This window comes from Vombatus ursinus, unplaced genomic scaffold (assembly GCF_900497805.2).
Source record: "Vombatus ursinus unplaced genomic scaffold, bare-nosed wombat genome assembly UNPS02014779.1, whole genome shotgun sequence".
In the NCBI taxonomy this organism is placed as follows: domain Eukaryota; kingdom Metazoa; phylum Chordata; class Mammalia; order Diprotodontia; family Vombatidae; genus Vombatus; species Vombatus ursinus.
Window position 1 is genome coordinate 36944383 of NW_020954557.1, and position 20383 is coordinate 36964765.

At 34.8% G+C, this 20383-nt stretch overlaps 1 protein-coding gene across 1 annotated transcript in view; it reads left to right on the forward strand.

Annotated features, from left to right (window-relative positions):
* TTN (titin) overlaps positions 1–20383 on the forward strand; it is a 325691-nt gene that overhangs the window by 139467 nt on the left and 165841 nt on the right. The window contains exons 120-145 of the mRNA XM_027865699.1: positions 2250–2333; positions 2508–2588; positions 2706–2789; positions 2971–3063; positions 3349–3450; positions 5757–5876; positions 8717–8797; positions 9002–9085; positions 9318–9401; positions 9546–9626; positions 9922–10005; positions 10230–10313; positions 11322–11405; positions 12227–12445; positions 13898–13966; positions 14184–14258; positions 14477–14569; positions 15782–15967; positions 16185–16268; positions 16464–16541; positions 17517–17600; positions 17915–17952; positions 17989–18034; positions 18274–18354; positions 18582–18808; positions 19072–19101. Of these exons, the coding sequence (XP_027721500.1) occupies positions 2250–2333; positions 2508–2588; positions 2706–2789; positions 2971–3063; positions 3349–3450; positions 5757–5876; positions 8717–8797; positions 9002–9085; positions 9318–9401; positions 9546–9626; positions 9922–10005; positions 10230–10313; positions 11322–11405; positions 12227–12445; positions 13898–13966; positions 14184–14258; positions 14477–14569; positions 15782–15967; positions 16185–16268; positions 16464–16541; positions 17517–17600; positions 17915–17952; positions 17989–18034; positions 18274–18354; positions 18582–18808; positions 19072–19101 (2456 nt within the window). The remainder of the gene's footprint in view (positions 1–2249; positions 2334–2507; positions 2589–2705; positions 2790–2970; positions 3064–3348; positions 3451–5756; positions 5877–8716; positions 8798–9001; positions 9086–9317; positions 9402–9545; positions 9627–9921; positions 10006–10229; positions 10314–11321; positions 11406–12226; positions 12446–13897; positions 13967–14183; positions 14259–14476; positions 14570–15781; positions 15968–16184; positions 16269–16463; positions 16542–17516; positions 17601–17914; positions 17953–17988; positions 18035–18273; positions 18355–18581; positions 18809–19071; positions 19102–20383) is intronic.

The window sequence follows — 20383 nt, forward strand, 5'->3', positions numbered from 1 at the left end:
TTTGGTCTTCTTAAGTCCTGTGTGGTGTCTCTGTTTTTTCTTCTTTATTTCATACCCCTTCTGTTCAGTTTATTGTTAGCTTTTTTTTTTCCTGTTGTCCATACATCTCCCTGAAAAAGTCTTACATCTTATTAACGTATGTTGTTTATCATCCTCAAAATTCCTGAAGTACATCTCAAATTTCTTATTAGAAGGGGAAACACAAAACAGTTTCTCTTATGTTTAACATCATCTCTTGCTCACAGAAGAAACATTTTAAGAAATATATCATATGATTGGAAATACTGGCTGCTACACAGAATATACTTCTGGGGAAATGTGTACTAAAATTCACATACTCTGTTGCTCAAGTTTATTACATACTACAACTCCATTGACAGATATTCTGAGAAGAATCCACAATGATAGATGTGTCCTTTAACAACTGAAATTTATCAAATTTTGACTTTAGCTGAATGATGGACAAGTTTCAGCTAGCAACCATTAATAATATTGCTAAATATTACTTCATAAAGACAATGATGCTAATGTTTACTCATTTAAATGTAAGAAATATTTCAGAAGTAAAAAGGTAGGATTTGGCACATGATTTGATGTTAGGGGTTTGGAGTGAAAGCCAGGAAACAGACAAGAAATGACAAATTTGAGTGACTAGGAGCATAATAATGCATCCATAGACATTGAGAAATTATGAGTATAGGCAGATTTGGGAGAAAAGCTTATGATTTCTCTTTTTTTGGACATGTTGAATTTAAGATGTCAGGAAGATGTAAGGAGTAGAGCACAAGTGAGAGATTGGAATTGGAGAGATAAATTGGGGGGGGTGTCATCCAGATAGAGGTAAAAAGTTGTGGTGTGATAGTAGATAAGATTTCAAAAGAGAAGGATGAAAAAAAGTGGTACCCAGAGTCAGGGGGAGGGGAAGATGAAAAAGAATTCATGAAGGAGCCCAAGGAAGGATGTTGAGAGAGGTTACAAGAGGTAGGAGAACCAGAACAGCTCAGTTTCCATGAAAACCAAGGAGAAGAGAGCAACAATTAAGAGGGAACCATCTTTGTTTAGTGATAGAGAAAGATAAGGAAGAATGAAAACAAAGAAGAGATTTGGCAATTAAGTAACCTAGATGAGAGCAATTTCAGTAGAACCTTTGGGGAAGTAAATCTTCAGGGAGCTGAAGAAACAGTATGTGGTAAGGCTGGAACCAGTGAGTGTAGTTAACTCTTTCTAGAATTTTAGCAGTGAAGGAGAATTAAGAAATAGGATGATAGCTTGAGAGAACCAAGGGGAAGGTTCTTTTAGGGTGGGGAAAACCTGAGAGTCTTTGTAGTTAGAGAAGCATGAGGCATTAAGGAGGAGAAATTTAAGAAGCTGTGAAGGAAAGAGGACCATGAACAGTGGAACAATAAAGTCCTGAAGGAGGAGGGTTAGCCTTGGAAAGAAGGAAGACCACTTATTAGCCAAAAAGCAAGAAGTAGATGGCAAAATGCATAAAAAGATGTTAGGATGTGGAGGAAAGGAGATGAGAAAACTCATGTTGATGGCTTTAGTCTTCTAAATAGTCTAAATCTGTAACTGTTCTTGTCATCAGAGGCCATTTCTTATGTCTAAAAATTTAAAAAAAAACCTTCAGAAAGTCTTCTTTATGATAATCATGAAACACATTGGCTATTGATCATATACATACACATATGTATGTGGTATATATATATATATATACATATATTTGGAATATAGGTTTAGAACTGAAGGGGGTCTTAGAGGTCACTGAGTCCAACTGTGTCAATTTATAGATGAGGAAACTGAGGCATGGAGACATTCAGTGACTTGCCCAGGGTCACACAGCTATTAAATATCTCAGACAAGATCCTGACTCCAAGTTCATCACTATTCATTATGCCATGCTACCTCTTTGATCAATTACTAACATCTGATTACTTCCATTTTTAATTAACACTTTAAAATTCTGTATATGAAACAATTATTCATCCTTTGGCTTTCCTCATTGTTTTTGTCAGAGCATGGAAAATAGAATCTGGCATTAATGAACTCCATTAAGACTATGTTTGTTCCTACATCAGTCAATCAAATCAACAATCATTTATAAAATTCCTACTGTGTGCCAGGCACTGAGAATACAAATGCAAAATTGAGACAGTTTCTATGCTTAAGGAGCCTATGTTATATTTGTTATTTGTGAAAACTGGGTCTTAGTTTAACTAAGTACTATTTTTTGTCAAATCCTTTTGCAGTACCAGAACCACCTAAAAGACACATCCCTGAAGAAGAAATCCCTGCTCCTGTTGTTAAAAGAGAGGAAGCCCCTCCAGCTAAAGGTACATTGACCCATTCTGTGGAGTCATTTCTTTTACATTTCTTGGGTTTTTTTCCATAACATGAGTTATGCTCCTCTATCTTTCTCCCTACTTTTGTTACAAAATGAATGCATATTTGATATGTTGCAAAATGCCATATATGCAAAAATTCTGAAAAACAAATATCTTCTTAAGTTGCTGAGGTGCATAAGAGAGTGGTCACAGAGGAAAAAATAACCATCGTTACTCAAAGAGAAGAGTCTCCACCCGCACCAGGTACTCTTTTTAAAAAAGTTTCCTTTGTTATATTCACCTAAAAATCTTCATCACTGTCAATGAATTAATCAATTTGTGTCATCATGAGAATTTTTAAATTGAATACTATCTTTTAAGAACCTGAAGTACCAAGGAAAAAGAAGGTTCCTGAAGAAAGAAGACCTGTTCCTCCAAAAAAAGAGGAAGCACCACCAGCTAAAGGTACATAAGCTTTTTCTTCAGCTTTTCAGAAAACCTGCTCTCCTGCTACATAGGGGGTAGTTGATTGGATGTAGCATAAAAACACATTGGTTGTTGATTCTGTTGTGGATTGATCTGTGTTTTTTGTTGTCCATCTTTGATATGAGCTTTAAATCCTAAAACTTGTGTAATATCTTTAAAGTACCCCCAGTCCTTAAGAAGGAGGTAACTGAAGAGAAGGTTCAAGTGATTGTCCCTGTTCCTAAGAAAGAAAAGGCAGTTACCCCGCCCAAAGGTATGATTGATGCTTAGGATTTGAACAAAACCTTTCAGAGTCTAAGTCCTCAAACTTTTTCTTTTCTGACACTAATCTTTTACTGTGGATATGTCTCTTATGAGTGTGGGACATCCAGATATGTGTACATCTATCTATGTGGTAAGCTATGTAATTTATTTGTTTTCACATTTTGTGAAATTATTGTCCCTGAACAAATCTTACACAAATATTAGAAACACTTTAAACTGTACAGTTCTAAGTTCTTAAACTTCAAGTTTAATGTGTGTGTGTTTTTTTTAGTAGCTGAAGTCTCCAAGAAAACAGTTACAGAAGAGAAAAGATTTTTTGCAGAAGAAAAACTATCAATGGCAGTTCCCCACAGAGTGGAAGTCACCCATCATGAAGGTATATAGACAGCAAGGTTAATGGGGGGATGGGAAGAGGAAAAATTTTGTGTTTGTGTTGTCCAAAATTTTCTTCTTTCAAGAATTTTTTTTTACATTTGAGGTACATAGTCTGATTTTTATTGATGTCTTATGGTTTTTACACCAAAATCATTTCCCAATAAAGGCATCCCCACAATGACACCTACTCCATAACAAAGAAAAAAATCAGCAAAACCATTGGTGTGTTTGTAAATGTTTAACTGGCTCTCTGAAAGAAAAAAATAACAGTATCCCCAACAGACTTTTTGGTTTAATCTGCATCAGTAACATTTTTTCATGCTTTCTTAATTCTAGACAATCAATAAGTCAAGCCCTGATTTGCATTGTTTGCCAATTCCAAAGGTGTATATAGTTACACTGAAAAAAATTAACAATGGGCTCTCTGAGCTGGTAAGAGATGACTCCAGCACATCCCTAAAAAACCCAATTGACAAAAATACCATATCTGACTACACAGAAAATATTCCACACCCCTAAGTCCCCACCTCTCTACTGAGAGGAGGGAAATATGTCTTTTCTCTGAGACAATAATGGTCATTTCAATTCATGTTAATGTTTCTGTTTATGTCATTATAATTGTGCATGTTCTATTTGTCCTACTTGGTTCATCTTTCATCACTTCATACAAGTCTTTTTATGTTTCTCTGAATTTTTTGTATTCACCATGTACTATGGCACAATAATTATTCAATTATATTCCTGTACCACAATTTATTCATCTTTTCCTCAACTGATGGGCCTCTGCTTTGTTGCTATTTTTTCTACAACAAAGAGTACTCTATGGCTATTTTATTATCTGCAAGACCTTTCCACCATTGATCACCATGGGGTATCTTGTTATTATACCATGGGGAATAATCAGAAATGATATTACTGGATCAAAGGGTTTAAAATTTTAATGAATTTTCTCACATAATTCCAAATTGTTTTCTAGAATAGTCTAAATAATTGATGGCTCTTCCAATAGTCTATTTGTGTTTTTATCTTCTGACAGCCTCCTTCAACATTACTCATTTTCATCTTTTATCATATTTTCCAATTTGATGTATGTAATGTGAAATGATTGTTTTGTGTTTCATTATTTATGATTTAGAGAATTCTTTCACATGGCTATTGACAACTTGCCATTGTTCTTTTCTTTGTTCATTTCCTTTGACCACTTATATATTGGGGGATGACTTCTTATATTTCTCGTATATCAGACTTTGCCTGGAGATATTTATTTTACCATTCCATAGTCACTCTTCTTATTCTAGTTGCATAGACTTCCTTCTTGCAAAAACTTTTCACTTGTATTAAATGAGCATATTTCATCAGATCTTCCATTTGATCTTTGTATTGAAATATATCTATATGTTGTAGAGCTCTTGCAACAAGTCTTATCTGTCTCCATTAATCCTCTATCATTCCAAGAGCAAAATATGGGCAGGGGTCGGAGTAGACATGGGGAATAAATATTTTGTCCAGTGACCAATAAGGGCACATTTTATATTCTCAACTCATTCTTCCATCCTACTAGAGTGGCATCTATATTAAGTCGTTCCCTTCTACCTATAATGTGCAGCAAGTAAATAGGTATCAGCTTCAAAGATACATACCCTGCCCTCATCTCAGATCAGCTGCACCTATGTACAATAGGACACACAACCTCTCTATTATACATTACTGCTTGTCTGTGGCAAACGTGAATTTGATGCAGACATACATGTGTTTACCACAACAGAAATACCTAAACAGATGAACCTTCTGGATAAAAATCTATCACAAAGTAATGATTTGAGACAGCAGGTTTTTTTCACCTCTCCCTTTTTAAAAAATTAGGACCCTGAATAGGAAATTTAATTCTTTCTGAAAGTAAATTAATTTCCAATTTTCCATGTTAAATAAAAATAATTATTTTAATAACAGGAAAATATTTTCACAAAAGTCATGCTTTAGTTCTACATACATTGATTTATACAAACTGTTGAATTTTTTTGCTGCTGATTTCTCTATCCATCTATTCTATAGGAAGGACTTAGGAAAAAAGAGCATTACTCTAAAGTAATGCTAAATCCTAATTCACAGGACAGTTCTTTTTTAAAAAAAAAATGATGACTTTTAGAATTCAAAACCCATGAATTAGACTCTTTCAAAAAAGGTGCCTTGATCTCTCTGCTAAGAATTGAACAGACATCAGGCATGGGTCTGTAGTACATACATTTATAGAGATAACATTAATGTTGTTGGAGAAAGTTACATTACAATTCAATCTTGTCTTTAAAGTATCAGCAGAGGAAGAATGGGGTTATGAAGAAGAAGAAGAAACGGTATCCATTTCAGTTTATAGAGAAGAGGAAAGAGAAGAGGAGGAGGAGGAACAAGTGGAGGTTACATCATATGAAGGTATGAATGCTACATCCAAGACTATAGGGCATCTGGACTCTTAAAAAAAAACTGTAGTTTGGATATCAGATTAAAAAACAACAGCCTTCAATCAACAGGCAGTTTGTGGACAGCATTTGTGCGTAGTAGATATCTTTTTGTCGAACCAAATTACCATGATCTTTATGTGTCAAATTTCATGACCCTAGCATGACAGACCAAATCCTTGCTTTCTTTGCACTCTTTTACTAATTGTCTGTGAAAAAAGATGGCAGTGATGATTATTTATAGAAGACTAAAGAGTGTACATACTATCCTCTTGCTATATGGGAAAGAACAAAGAAGATAATAACCACATCTTCCAGCATGATCAAATTTACCCTGTCCTTTTTCTTCCATGCACTGAATCTCTTTCCTTTGACTTTCAGGATCGGTCAAAATTCTCTGACAGTTAATGACTAAAACTTGAGCATCCTCAGCTGTCTGTCTGAAATATTCATAGTTAGTTACAGATGCTAAAGCAAGAGATCATATAATCTTAATCTTACAGCATCAAGGCCAGATTTATTTTCTTATAAATATGAAGCATTTAGATTATTTAATTAAAAATATTTTGGAGGAAAAGTTGACACTGTATGAATGAATAAATGGTCGAGATTTCACTAATCCACATCTCAAATCAATTCAGTTGCATCTAAACAAGTCAATAACAGTTTTGTAATCTTTTAAGAAAAAAACTCAAAGTGTTGTGTTCGTAATGCTTGTTATTGCATTAAGTTATTTTCAGCACATCTGCCTAAACAAAGCATGCTAATTAATATTATTCACACCAAAATTATTTTCCAGAAAAAAACCCCAATTAAATTCTTTTTGAGGGGAAATGGTAGATTGGTTGCATAATAAAAAAAAAAACATTAATACAACTGTCTGCCTTGTATAAAGATGAGGAGACTAAAGTGCCTTCATACTAAAATGCCCTTGAACCCCATCCATTGTGTTTGTGTGTGAAGAGGTGATTTTTTTTAATACAAAGGCAGCATTCTTTACATTTTCTACTAAGAAGAAATGGTCATACATAAGAAGTTTCTGCCCCTACCCTTGTTGTACAGTACCAACATGTGTAGACTGGTTAGAGTATCCCTTAACTCTCTAGAGTAAACTCACCAGCTGTTTTGATTTCTATGAAGGAATGTTTTGTTTGATGTTGATGACAAGCAAGACTTAACTAGAGGGAATATGGAAAAGAGATAGAAAGGGCCCTCTTTCCCTTAAGGTTAGAAGGATTCATAATTATCCAAATACAAAATGTAAAATTAACAAAGATTCCATAAGAAAATATTTATGAAGTACTTTGCAAACCTTAAAGTGCTACGTAAATGCCAGCTATTTTTTTAATCTGCCAAAATATTTTTAGTAAACCCAAAAGGATATTATTGTATAGCTAAAGTTTTTCACTTCTACTAGTACAAAAAAAGAAGAGAGGGCTTTTAAATTTACTCCCAATACAAAGGGCAAAATCTTTTAGAAAATGACCATTAATATTTTGAGACTAACTTTTGACATTCACTTTGCTAACGGAATCAGAATTTCTCATTTCCATCATATCTGTCCCTACAGAACAAAAAAAAATCCATTACTTCCTCCCAGGGGCTGTGGATTAGACCTTTAATTTACAACTAGAGGCAGGCTGGTATAATAAAAGGAGCCCTAGACTGTGAATCAGAAAAATTTAAGCCCTGTATTACAGTGTGCAAATCACTTAACCATCACTTAACTTTAACCTTCCTTACTTAAGGAAAATAGTTTCCTTACTTGTGAAATGGGGACAATAATGCCATCCTAATCTTACAAAGCAGTTGGGAGGAAAGCTCTTTGGGAACCATAGAGTCAGGAGTGCTTTGAGTGTCCAATGTGATAGACCATGGTGATAAGGAATATTGCAAACCTTAAATGCCTATTATTATCATTAGCCTACAGTCACCAGACTTCCAGTCTTTCAGCCAAATGAGTGGCATGCTGGTAAATGTTTAATAATTGACTTTTTTGGGGAAAATATTAATACATGTATGTATGTGTATAAATTTTCTTGTGTGTGCATATACATATATGTGTATGTGTACATTTATGTGCAAAAAACACTTGTAAATTTAATCTGAATTATTAACATTTTCTCCATCACTTTCTTAAGTTTAGACAATCAACAAAACAAATCAAGCCCTGATTTGTAGCATTTGGCAATTTCTGAGGCATAAATATTCACACTGAAAATTTAACACTCATATAAGCCATTCAAGCTGTTTCTAGCACATCTGTGCTACAGCATTTGTAGATGGTGGTTATCATGTTAGACTTACTCTTTCCCATAAGCATGCTTAGGGGTTTTGTTACTCCTCAGGTTTTTTCTAAGTTGACAGTGATGTGTTCTTTTTTTTTCAAAAAACTACTTTTCAAGCATCCCAGATTCATATTTTGCCACTACTATATTATTCTTCACCCTTCCCTACTTTTTGTTTGTTTGCTTGTCCTGTTCACCTTCCAGTTCACTCTAAATGTTATTATCTCTGTGGTTTATGTGTAAATTAAGTTTATGAAAAAGACTTTGCTTTCAAGTTTATGTGTGAATTAATTTTAGGGAAAAGACCCTACTACCTTATCAAACCACATTCCCCCATTAAATCATTTTTCTTGGAACATTTTTTGGCATAAGCAATCAGAGACTTGGCTTGTGTTAATAGACTCCAATCCCAGTCCTCTGATCTTTTGCTATTTCTATTATATGATGAAAGTAATACATGTTGACAACTAAGATTAAACATATGGAGTACTATAATTTGTTCTTCTTCAAATCCCTATCTTTAAAGTGATTGAAGAACCAGAAGAATATGTTGTGGAAGAAAAGCTACATATTATTTCTGAAAGGGTTGAAATGGAACCTGCTGAAGGTACATCCCCTCTTAAGTTAATTCTGCCTGTCATTGTATTACCTATCTTGGCTCTCCATGGTGCCCATGTTTTCTGTATTGTAGATGTGCTGTAAATTTTAATTCTTTACTAAGATAGCTAGGTTTTGGTTTTGTTTGTTTTTTTTCTAATTGTAAACAAAACACACAGAAATTTTCGCAAATACATATTATAATGTTTTTAAGTGCCCGAGATGCCTCAGAGAGTGGTCCAGAAACAAAAAGTACCTGCTACTGTTCCTCCAAAAGAGGAAGCTCCTCCTGTAAAAGGTATAATCTCCTATGAAAGATGCAGAAGCATCTTTGTCTTTTAACTCTTCTTTGGATGCATGTTTGATTAAAATTATGTCAATATATAGATGTCTATTTGCTCCCTGAAGTATTGTATAGTGTTTGTCTGTGTAATTTTTGTAGAAAGTTGGTCCTATTTTTTTAAATGAAAGAAAACCCTTTGTTTTTGATTTCATGTAAATCAGTGTTCTTAAAACTAATCTTTCCAAAGTTCCTGAAGCACCAAAGAAAATCGTCCCTGAAAAGAAAGTTCCCGTACCTGTTCCTAAAAAAGAAAAACCCCCACCTGCTAAAGGTATTGTGGCCTAATCTTGAAAAATGCCTGTAATTTTTGGTTTATAATAAGATGTGTCTTTCTAATTTCTTGAAATTAAGAAGAAAAAGTATGTGTCTGCTTAACATGCTTTCAATTTAACCCAATTACCTAATATCTTTAAAGTGCCTGAAGTGCCAAAGAAACCAGTCCCAGAAAAACGTGCCCCTCCAGCTCCTAAGATAGAAGAGCCTCCTCCCACTAAAGGTAAATGAAGTCAGATTGTCCTCCTAAATCTGCACATTGGGTTTTGTCTTTTATCTCTCATGTTTCTGTCATTTGGGTCAAATTTCTTAAGTATGTGTGTGTATGTGTGTTTTTTGTTTGTGTATACATGTATTAATGGCAGTGATGTATAATTGTCTTGTCTTTGGATGGACCATTAGTAATTTGTTAAATCATTGTAGTGTATGCATTGTAAATCAGCATAATTTCAGGCTAATTGATATAAAATTCCATTCCAAGTTATCTAGTTGCCTAATCCTAAAAATTATCTTTTAAGTGACTGAGACGCGTATGCGACTTACCCAAGAAGAAAAAATTCAAGTTGCTGTAACTAAAAAAGAGGAGCCTCCAAGAGCCAGAGGTACATCACTCATCCCTAGATTGCACCAAAAACTTTTTCTTTCATTATTCTTTTACCAAAAATCACTAATGACCCTTGCAATGCTAGTACTTATCAGTTTCCATGTTGGAGCAATGAAAATGCCATGTCTTTTATACTTCCGTATTTTATTGTGTGAATGCTTTCATTTTTTGTTGTGGATTCAATGGAAAGCAACTCTTAAAAAGTGACTATTATCTTTAAAGTGCCTAAAGAGCCCCAGAGAGCTGAGCCTGAAGAAAAAGTACCCAAACTCAAACCTAAAAAAGTGGAGGCCCCACCAATCAAAGGTACATTTGCTCCTTTAGAAATAAAAATAAGCTTCTATGTATCGAAAATCAAGGAAATTCAGATAATTCCATCCCATTCAAGGAAAGATTATGCAATCATTCATGCACATATGTAAATCTATGAGTACATGTGTGTCATATTATATATATTTAAAAGCATGTGTTGTTAGTACATCCACATAAATTGTACATATTTTTTTCAGAAGTACATAGCACATTGCATTGTATATTAGTAACTTTCAAATTGAGACTATTCCTTTGGAAAAACAAAGACATGCAAATCTAGATACAAATTCTTAATTATGAGTTCCCAAAGATTTCTGATATGTAGAAGTTCATGCCAGCATTTTCTTAAAAATGCAACCCCCCTAAAACAGATGAAAACTTTTTTTTGCCTTGAAATTATTTTTGTCTAAAGTGATGTGTGTCACATGTCTGTACAATTTACTTATTGGTTTAAGTGCTTGTTTTTCATGGCACATTTTTATGTGACATTTAATTCCTGAAATATTTTAATAATTCATATTTTAACACAAAATGGTAGTTAAGCAAAAGGAACTCTTGCTTGTTTGATGGGGAACAAATCTTTCATCTGAGTTAGACAAATCTGTTTCTAATGCTTTACTTCAATTTTTCTGTACTGTTTAGATTCCTCTTAACACCCTTTTATAAATGCTACTTATTGTATACAGAATTACGTCTCTTGCCCTTAAGGTGTCTGAAAAAGATAGAAAATGTATTCGTTTACAGTTGTAAAGATTCTGTACATTGTAACCCTCTGGATTTACTAACTTACTTCCTCTCTGTTAACTTGGATGTCTGTCTCTTGTGAGTAAGGCATGAAATTAGTACATGCCTACTTGCCATTCTTGATTTTTCCTGCCACTTATATGAAAATTCTAAATGAGGGTCATTCTGTGATTCTTCTTGACTTTTGCATACAACATGCCTCCATATATACTTGCTTTGAATCATGCAATTGAATGTTCATTATTACTCTTTTTAAAGTGGCAGAAGCCCAAAAGAAGATCGTCCATGAGGAAAAAGTAGCCGTTGCTGTTCCAAAACGAGTGGTACCTCCTCCCACTAAAGGTACTTTTGCCCTTAGATTAAATATTGAAATGAAGTATAAAACCAACTTCTTTGGACTGCTAGTCACCCAGTTTAACTGTTCTACTGCATCAACGACTCATTGACTTAAGTTGGGTGGGTATTAGGAAGTATTGTTCATGTCTTGAATTCCATCTTAATCACAATTGGAAGGAGGGAGCTATGTTGTTAAACATCAAAGAACGGTTGAGGTCTGCAATACCATCATCATGAGACAATGAATGGTATTAGAAACTCTGGGGAATGACTGGAATTTTTAAATCAGTGTGTGTAAGTATGTATCAATATAATTACATAGCTAAGAGGCATCATGGGTAGGCAGTGGTGTCAAACTCAAACAATTACATATTGACTTAAAAACCACAAATTAGCATTATCTATGTCACATTGTATTTTTATTTTTTTTGTTAAATCTTTTCCAATCACATTTTAATCCAGTTCCACCACACTCTGGAGATTTAGGGCTTGTTTGTTGGCCTTGACTTTGACAACTCTTGACTGTAGTGGACAGAGATCTGACTTTGAAGCCAGGAAGACCTGGGTTCAAGTCCCATTTCTAACACATAGTGACTATGTAACCCTGGGAAAATCAGTTAAACTCTCATTGCTTTGGTCAACTAAGACTGTCAGGTTACAGAGAAGATACTGACCAGCTTGGTACAGAGAAAGTTTCCTCAATCCAGGATTTCTCTACATCAGTAAAATCAAAAATCTAGTCCCTATCCCTATCTTTTCTCTCTCTGTATAATAGTTTATAAAATGTTCAGTGAGTAAAATGTCTATTGTTGTCAATCTTATTCCAGAAGTGACAGTCTCAGCTGAAGAAGAATGGACTTACACTCAAGAAGAAGAAAGAGTGTCTGTCGCAGTGCAAGAGGAGGAGTATGAGGAGTATGAGAAATATGAATATGGAGAATATGAAGAATATGAGCCAACAAAAGAATATGAAGAATATGATGAATATGAGTATGAACACCATGAGGTTGTCCATGAAGAGCATGAAGAATACATTTCAGTCACAGGTATGACTGAAACAATCAGCCAGTCTTGATCCACTGTCAGACTGCCTCCTAAAGTCATAAGCTAGAAATGTTCAAGGAGGCAATGGATAACTGGTTCTCGGGGATATTACAGAAAAAATTTCTTTCAATGGGCAAGAGGTTGAACTAAGGGTACACTCAGGTGCCTTCCAACTCAAATACTCTGATTTCATTCTTGACATTATCCTTGTTCCAACTGAATTCTGAATTTAGGATACTATAAGGACCAGATAGGATCACTAAGTACCACATATATAAAGCATAATTAATAAATATATGTTAAGTGGGGGAAAAAAGAAACAGTCAATAAGCATCTATTAAGCTCCTACTGTCAAAATGAGAATGATCTATGTAACTCTCAGAGAATTTCAGATTCCATTATTCCTGAGTGAAATTTCAGGTTCCATTATTTGGCCTTAAAAGGCCTTGTATCTTCATCATCTCTCAAGTTCAAATCCTTCCTCTTGCACATATTTCTGTTCCAGCTTTTGACCTTCATCCTATCAATATCTTAAGTGACAGACAGGCCTTGGGCTCCAAAATATCCGTTTCCCTCTCACCATTATTCACAAAATAGCCATCACTGTCAGTCTTAAAATGATACAGTTATCAGTTTCTGTAAAATATTACAGAATAATTTGGAATTTAGTTATCAGTATCCTCTCAGTTTCTGTGAACATGGAGGATTAGGTGACCTCTCAGCTCTTTTCCAGATATAAATCTATGATAATACGACCCAAACTTCTGAACACTATTTGTCTCAAAGCGAAAAATCACTGGGTGCACCCAGCTGCTGGGAACTTTTCTATTATCTGTTGGCCAGACATTATGTAAAAAGGAAAAGTATACAGCTGAGTTCCTTCAAATAGGAAGGAAGTTTAAACTTCATTTTGGTTTCTCTTTCCCTTCTACCATAAAAGAAGTCCCTTCATACTATGAAATGGCCTAATATCCTTCAAGTTTGGAAATTCCTTGACTGACCAGAAAAATTATGAGTTAATTAATTTATAACTGACTTTTGACACGTTCACAGTTAACCCTGTGGGGCAGAAGAGAGAGAGAGAGAGAGAGAGAAGGTTGGGGAGAGAAATAAAGAGTTTTATTAATATTGTTCTCCCTAAGCTTTAAGTTTTATAGTAAAGTTTTTATTTTGAATAGAAAGTAATTCATATATTTTATTAAAGTCAATAGAAAGGTAGTAAGTACAATCTATTTTTGTTTAGAAATTTCTTGGAAGATTTTATCTTTATCCTAGTAACCACATGGCCTGTTCATGCAATTCCTTCATTTAGCATATGGGTAGATTTGGAAATCTGTTATAAATGAGATAAGGAATTTCACCAATTGACAAAATGATTCTATTTGAGTAATATTTCTTTTTTTCATGTTATTTTCCCAAATTCTTATGTAAATCAATGTTTTATGCTTTCAAAGAACCTGAGAAACCTGTTCCTGAAGAGAAAGTTCCTGTTCCCAGGAAACCAAAGGCTCCACCAGCTAAAGGTACAGTGGGGGGAAAAATCTGTCACACAAAACACCTGCTAGATAAGAAATAAGAAGCATATGTTCTCTGTGTCTCTGTAAGAAAAATATATGTTATAAAATATTTGTGGGTTTAGGCATGATCTTTATTATACTTCTTAATATTTTGTCATCACTACTCTTGAGTACTTGTGGTTCATAAAAGGTTTAAAAGTCTCTTAAAATTAATATTTTTAAGTGCCTAAAAGAACCATCCCTGAAGAAAAAGTGCCTGTTCCTGTTCCTGTGAAACTCAAACCTCCACCACCCAAAGGTACATTGGCCTGACATGAGAATGAACTCCACAAGCATCTTCTTTATGTATTGTGAATGTGGTCCCACTACCTCATGTTGTGTTCTATGTCTTTATGGAGTGTGTGTTTTTTTAATCCTGATTCTTATGTTACATTGTTTAGGGGGGGTGAACTTGTGTGTGTTCTATTGTATTCTGTGGTTGGTTATAATGTTCTTTACCAATTACTATCTTTAAAGTGCCTGCGGCACCCAAGAAAGTCGTTGAAGAAAAAATACATATTGCAGTGACCAAACGAGAAAAAGAAACGGTGATTGCACCCCCTGTCAAAGGTACAATCATCTCCTCGGTCAGTCTGGGGCTGTTTGATGTCTTACTATCTTTTCAAATTCAGTTTGTCTTTCTTATGCTGGGTTTCATTTTGTAATCTTGTATTTTGTAAATCCATTCCTAGGTTCTTAGAATGTCTGTTGTCTACTGTTTTGTAGGTATTTGCGTGATGTTTTTGATATTTGTAATTGTTACTGTTCTAAGAGAGTAGATAGTAGTAGTTATTTGTAAGGACAATAGCCCCATACCAGATAATATCCACTGCTGATATATAGTTATGTTGCAATACTAAATCAAAGCTTTCATTTGAAAAAAAAACACACCTTAAAATTTGGCTTGCAGCTACACATTTTCTTTGTGGTTAAAGTAGTGGGAAAATAACAAATAGTTTCTGGCTATTGTTGACCCCTAGAGAGATAATCCTTTAGTATTTTAAATTTATCTTCAATGGTTAAAAAAAAAAAGTCTTACAGCTATTCAGGGTGAAATTTTTCTTTCCCAGTGAGGTCTATAGCTGTTTTGGGGTGTTTTTTTTGGAGGGGATGATTGTCCTTGAAAGGAAGGTTCACATTTCTCTCTAAGAAAAATCTAATTTCCCAGGAAAATGTCATCTGTCATGAACAGTGAAATTATATTCCCCATGGAATTTAAATGATTTCATTATTTGCAATGATAAACTTATCCATAATGTGTAGCTGTTAGAAACATTGCATTTTGATTTCAACTATCTCAAATTTCTCTGCATTATTTTCATGACCTTTTTTTGGGCACCTATAAGATTCAGAATCAGTTTCTTGGAAAACAAAAGGTCATTTCTAGATGAATGATTACATACCTAATGTAAAAGAGACAGTTATAATAAAATTGCATCTGCTCCATGCACCATAACCACTTAATGTCACCCAATTTGAGCAATTCAATCTCCTTGTGACTACGATTTTAAGTGCCTGAGAAGAAGAAAAAGAAGTAGCACCACCTGTTAGTGGCAGAGAATATCACTTCTTTATGTTGGGGGGAGTATTTATTGTCTTGTTTCCTGATCTTTTTTAGTGTTACATTCATGTTCAGTGAGTTATACCTTGTGGGTCTCCCTGTGGGGAAAGAGGGGAAGTTGTTATTTCTTCTCATGCAAATGGACCTTTCACTTCAAGTTCTTTGGGTTTGATATGTAATTGAAAAGAAAAATGTCCAATCTATAAATGGTATCTTTAAAGTGCCCAAAGTACCTAAGATACCAGAACCGGAACCGGAACTGGAACCAGAACCAGAACCAGAGATAGAACCAGAGGAAGAGGTTGTGCCTGAGGAAGAGGAATATGTCCCTGAGGAGGAAGAAGAATTTATTCCTGAGGAAGAAGTTGTATCTGAGGAAGAAGAGATACCAGAAGTACCAGTCAAAGGTATATGGCTTCTTTTGCCAAGAGAGACAAGCCAAGCTCTCTTTGGTGGGCTGGGAACAGAGAGTCAGTCCTCAGTGTTACCACCTCATTAAAACCCTGTTCTTAAAACAACCCCCTTCACAAACTATCTAGCTTTGTCTCTTTGGTAGCTATTGTTATTTTACATACTTGATATGTCATCATAAACATTTCTGAATGGAAATCCTATCTTCAAAAGTGCCTGAAGTACCAAAGAAACCTGTGGTTGAGGAGAAGAAACCTGTCCCTGTTCCCAAAAAGAAGGAAGTTCCACCAGCCAAAGGTAGAGCCATTTATGGGCCATACTCACCTTATGCATGTAATGAACAGTCTTTCATTCAAAACTTTATGTTATATTTACTTAATTTTTTATAAATCTAAGTCAATAGGTAGTTGTTACTGAGCTTGGGTAATAGTGCTTTGTTGTTGGTGAAGCTTAGGCAATTAGTTTCTTAACACAAAAACAATCTCTTTAAAGTGCCCGAGGTCCCTAAGAAACCAGAGGAGAAAGTGCCTGTGCCTGTCCCCAAAAAAGAGAAGGCTCCACCTGCTAAAGGTACATTCACCTGTGATGCATTCACAGATTTGTATTAGGATTTACCAGGCAGAGCAATAAGGCTCACTTTGGCAAACTGCCCTTGTTATCAATAATGAATGGAAAAAAGACTCAATTAGGGCTTCAGATCCTGGCTTTTCCACTTTCAACATCTGTGGCTTTGAACTAAACTGTTCCTCTTTCTGTGCATCAGTTTCCTCATCTGTAAAAGTCTCTTCTAGCTCTAAGTCCTATTAGGGACCTCTATGAATTAACTATAGTGTTAGTGCCAAGGTAAGAACTACCCCACTGGCCACAGTAGATTACTTTATGTGTTTGTACTGATGAAATTTGTCTGTGGATTGTACTTGTGCTTGGTGTTTTGTTCCTCTTTTCAATATTACAATAAACTCTTACTATAACATAAGTATATTTAATATATCCGTATACATTGATATTTTATTTAATATATTTATTAAATATATTGTTATGTAGTAATAATGTATTTGTTAAATATGTTGTTTTTATTAATATATTATTAATAATTAATATATTGTTGATGTGTTACTGTGTTAATAATGTTGGTGTGTTTAATATGGATATATTTAATATATCGCATATTGGATATTTAATTATTTAAAATTAATCCATATATGGATATATTAAGTAGACCAATATTGACTGTTGATTAAAATATTAAATGTATGTATATGTTAAGTGTGTAAACATACTTATATATGTGTATGTTTAAAGCAAAATAAGTGAAAGCTGTCACTTACCAGCTTTTACATACTGAGTTCCTCACCTGTCAATGTTAAATAGTATGTGTGAGTGTGTTTTCATCTCTGTTGGAGGGAGCCATTATCATTGTGGTCATTCTTAATTCTGCCTACAATAAAGCAATGTTTCTGTTTCAGATAATAGTGTATTATACTATTGTCATGTCTTTGTATTTTTAAAAAATGAGATACTCAACCTAACATGTTGTCTTTAAAGTGCCTGAGGTACCCAAGAAACCTGTACCAGAAGAGAAAGTCCCGGTACCTGTCCCTAAAAAGGTGGAACCTCCCCCAGCCAAAGGTACATACATTTGTGTTATATCTACAGTGTTTTTTTTTTCCATTTCAAAATGAAACAAAATGCAGATGTGAGGGTCTTATTTCTAGCTCTTCAAGCATAAATCTCCTTGATGGCATTTCCCACAAGAAGAATAAAGTTATCTTATTTCAAAAGCTACCTTACTGGGGTGGCCACTTTATTCTCTTGTTTTACATGTTTATGACCCTGCACTTTAATGTATTATTTTGACGTGGTATAAAAAGATTAAATTATTAAAATAATTTCTCTAAAACGATTAAAGAGACCTGTGTTTACTTGAACATAATATTTTTAAGTGCCTGAAGTACCTAAAAAACCTGTCCCAGAGAAGAAGGCAGTACCAGAGAAGAAAGCGGTACCAGAGAAGAAGGTGCCTACCCCAGTTCCAAAGAAAGTGGAGCCTCCACCAGCCAAAGGTACATTGTTTCTCTAATTAAAATATACAGGAAAGAGTAGATCTCATATTTTATATGTGCTCACACAGATCTACATCCATCCTTTTGTGTTTAAAAGGAATGGGATACTGCCTGAACTATGTATGCATGTTAAGTTTCACAGTTCAGACATTTGGACTCTTCTCCTTTCTTGGTATTTTTAAAAATATAAAAGAAAATATAAAAGAATGCATTCTTAAAGTCAAATAATATCTTTCAAGTGCCAGAGGTGCCCAAGAAAGTTGTCCCTGAAGAAAAACCAGTACCTGTTCCAAAAAAAGTGGAAGCTCCTCCAGTCAAAGGTACATTAATCATTAATCATTCTGCACGTTACAGAATTATGCAAGGAGAAAACTTTGCGTTGTTTTCATGAGTCTCACTATTTGAAATTAATGTTTTATAGAATTTCTTTTGAAATTGTTTTTTGCTATTTTATCATGTCTGTTATTTCCTTCTTCATGTTGTCCTTCTGTTCTGGTTTGCTCTCCATATAAACTAAGTTTTAAACAATCAAATAATGTCATTAAAGTGCCAAAGAAACCTGAGCCAGTCCCTGTTCCTGTGATTGTCCCTGAAGAAGAGGAAATTCCTTTTGAGGAGGAGGAGGAGGAGGAAGAAGTTCCACTGGTGGAGGAAGAAATTCCCCCTGAGGAAGAGGAGGAGGAAGAAGAACTTCCCCCTGAGGAAGAGGAGGAGGAAGTTCCATTTGAAGAAGAAGAAATTGCACCTGAGGAAGAAGTGAAACCAGAAATACCTGTGCATGTACCAGGTATAACAGCTCTCCTTTGAAGTTCTTCAAAACATTGTCATCAACTCAATTCTTCTCTCTCTGTCATCTATGTCACGTCTCCTCTGTATTTTTGTGTTGTTTTACTCTTGAAAATTCTTTGACACATTTTTGGAAGTTCTGTGCTTATGTGGTTTTTTTTTTCTGTAATGTGTCCTTCGAATGTGGTTTTTAATTTATTTAAATATAATGTTTTTAAGTGCCTGAGGTGCCTAAGAAACCTGTACCAGAGAAGAAAGTCCCTGTCCCTGCCCCTAAAAAAGTGGAAGCTCCACCAGCCAAAGGTATAACAAGCCCAAGAGAGTGTTCCTTATCTTATAGCTTTCATTCACACTTCTTTCCAGAACAGTTATGATGGAACTGGGTTTGAGGAAACCAACTATTTATGAAATTCAGTTAGGGCATCCCCAGTTTTGCTTTTAAAACTTCATTAAGGGGCAGCTAAGTGGCACAATGGATAGAGCACTGGCCCTGGAGTCTGGAGGACCTGAGTTCAAATTCGACCTCAGACCAAATACTTGACACAAGCTGTGTGACTGTGGGCAAGTCACTTAATCCCATTGCCTAGGCAAAAAAAAAAAACTGCATTAAGATGCACTGAATTCAGATTATTTCTTTTTGTTGGTTGTGTTATGTTGCTCAAAAATGAAAAAAATGAGCTTAAGTGGCAGCAGGAGCCCATATCACTATAAATTCTAATGATGCTTAATAATAATAGCTAGCATTTATGTAGTATGCCAGGTACTCTGCTAAGCACTTGTCAAATATTATCTCATTTGATCTTCACAACAACCCTAGGAGGTGAGTGCTATAATCCTAATTTTCCAGTTGGGGAAACTGGGACTGAGAGAGATTAAGTGACTTGTCCAAGTGGCTAGTAAGTGCTCCAGGCCAGATTTGAATTGAGATCTTTCTCTGGCCCCAGTACTCTATGTCCACTGCCTTTTTGATCTTTTAATTGAAAGTTCCTCTAAGTATGTGAAGATTACGTGGTGCCTAGGCTAATTAACCCTATAAAATTGAAGGAAAAAAAAAAGATCTGCCAGAACTTCATCATTCATCATAAACTATACTGAACCATGGTGTCTTTAAAATATCAAAAAAGAAAAAGTCCCCAGTCTTGGATAAAGATAACACTGAGCAACAACAATATATACTGATAAATGAAATCTCTCAATGGATTACATATAGATTACATGTGTATACATCAACATATGTGTATACATGCATAGTTGCAGCTACCATTAAGAGTTAAATTCCCTAAATATGGTCATTTGACAACCATTTATTAAGTACCTACTCTGTGCAAGGAAGTGTGTGAAATCCTGCAAATACAAAGATGAAAACAAAATAATCCCCGCCTTCCAAGAGCATAGATTATCTTGACAGGAGAATGGAGGGAAATCACTATGTGGAGTGAAGTCCATATTCCTTTGCTTTGCAGTTCAATAATGTTTCTTGCTACAGTTTCAACAGCACCCACTGCTACTCTTTTTGGAGTAGCAGGAGGATTAATTAGCCATAGTGACATCAAGAGAAAAAAA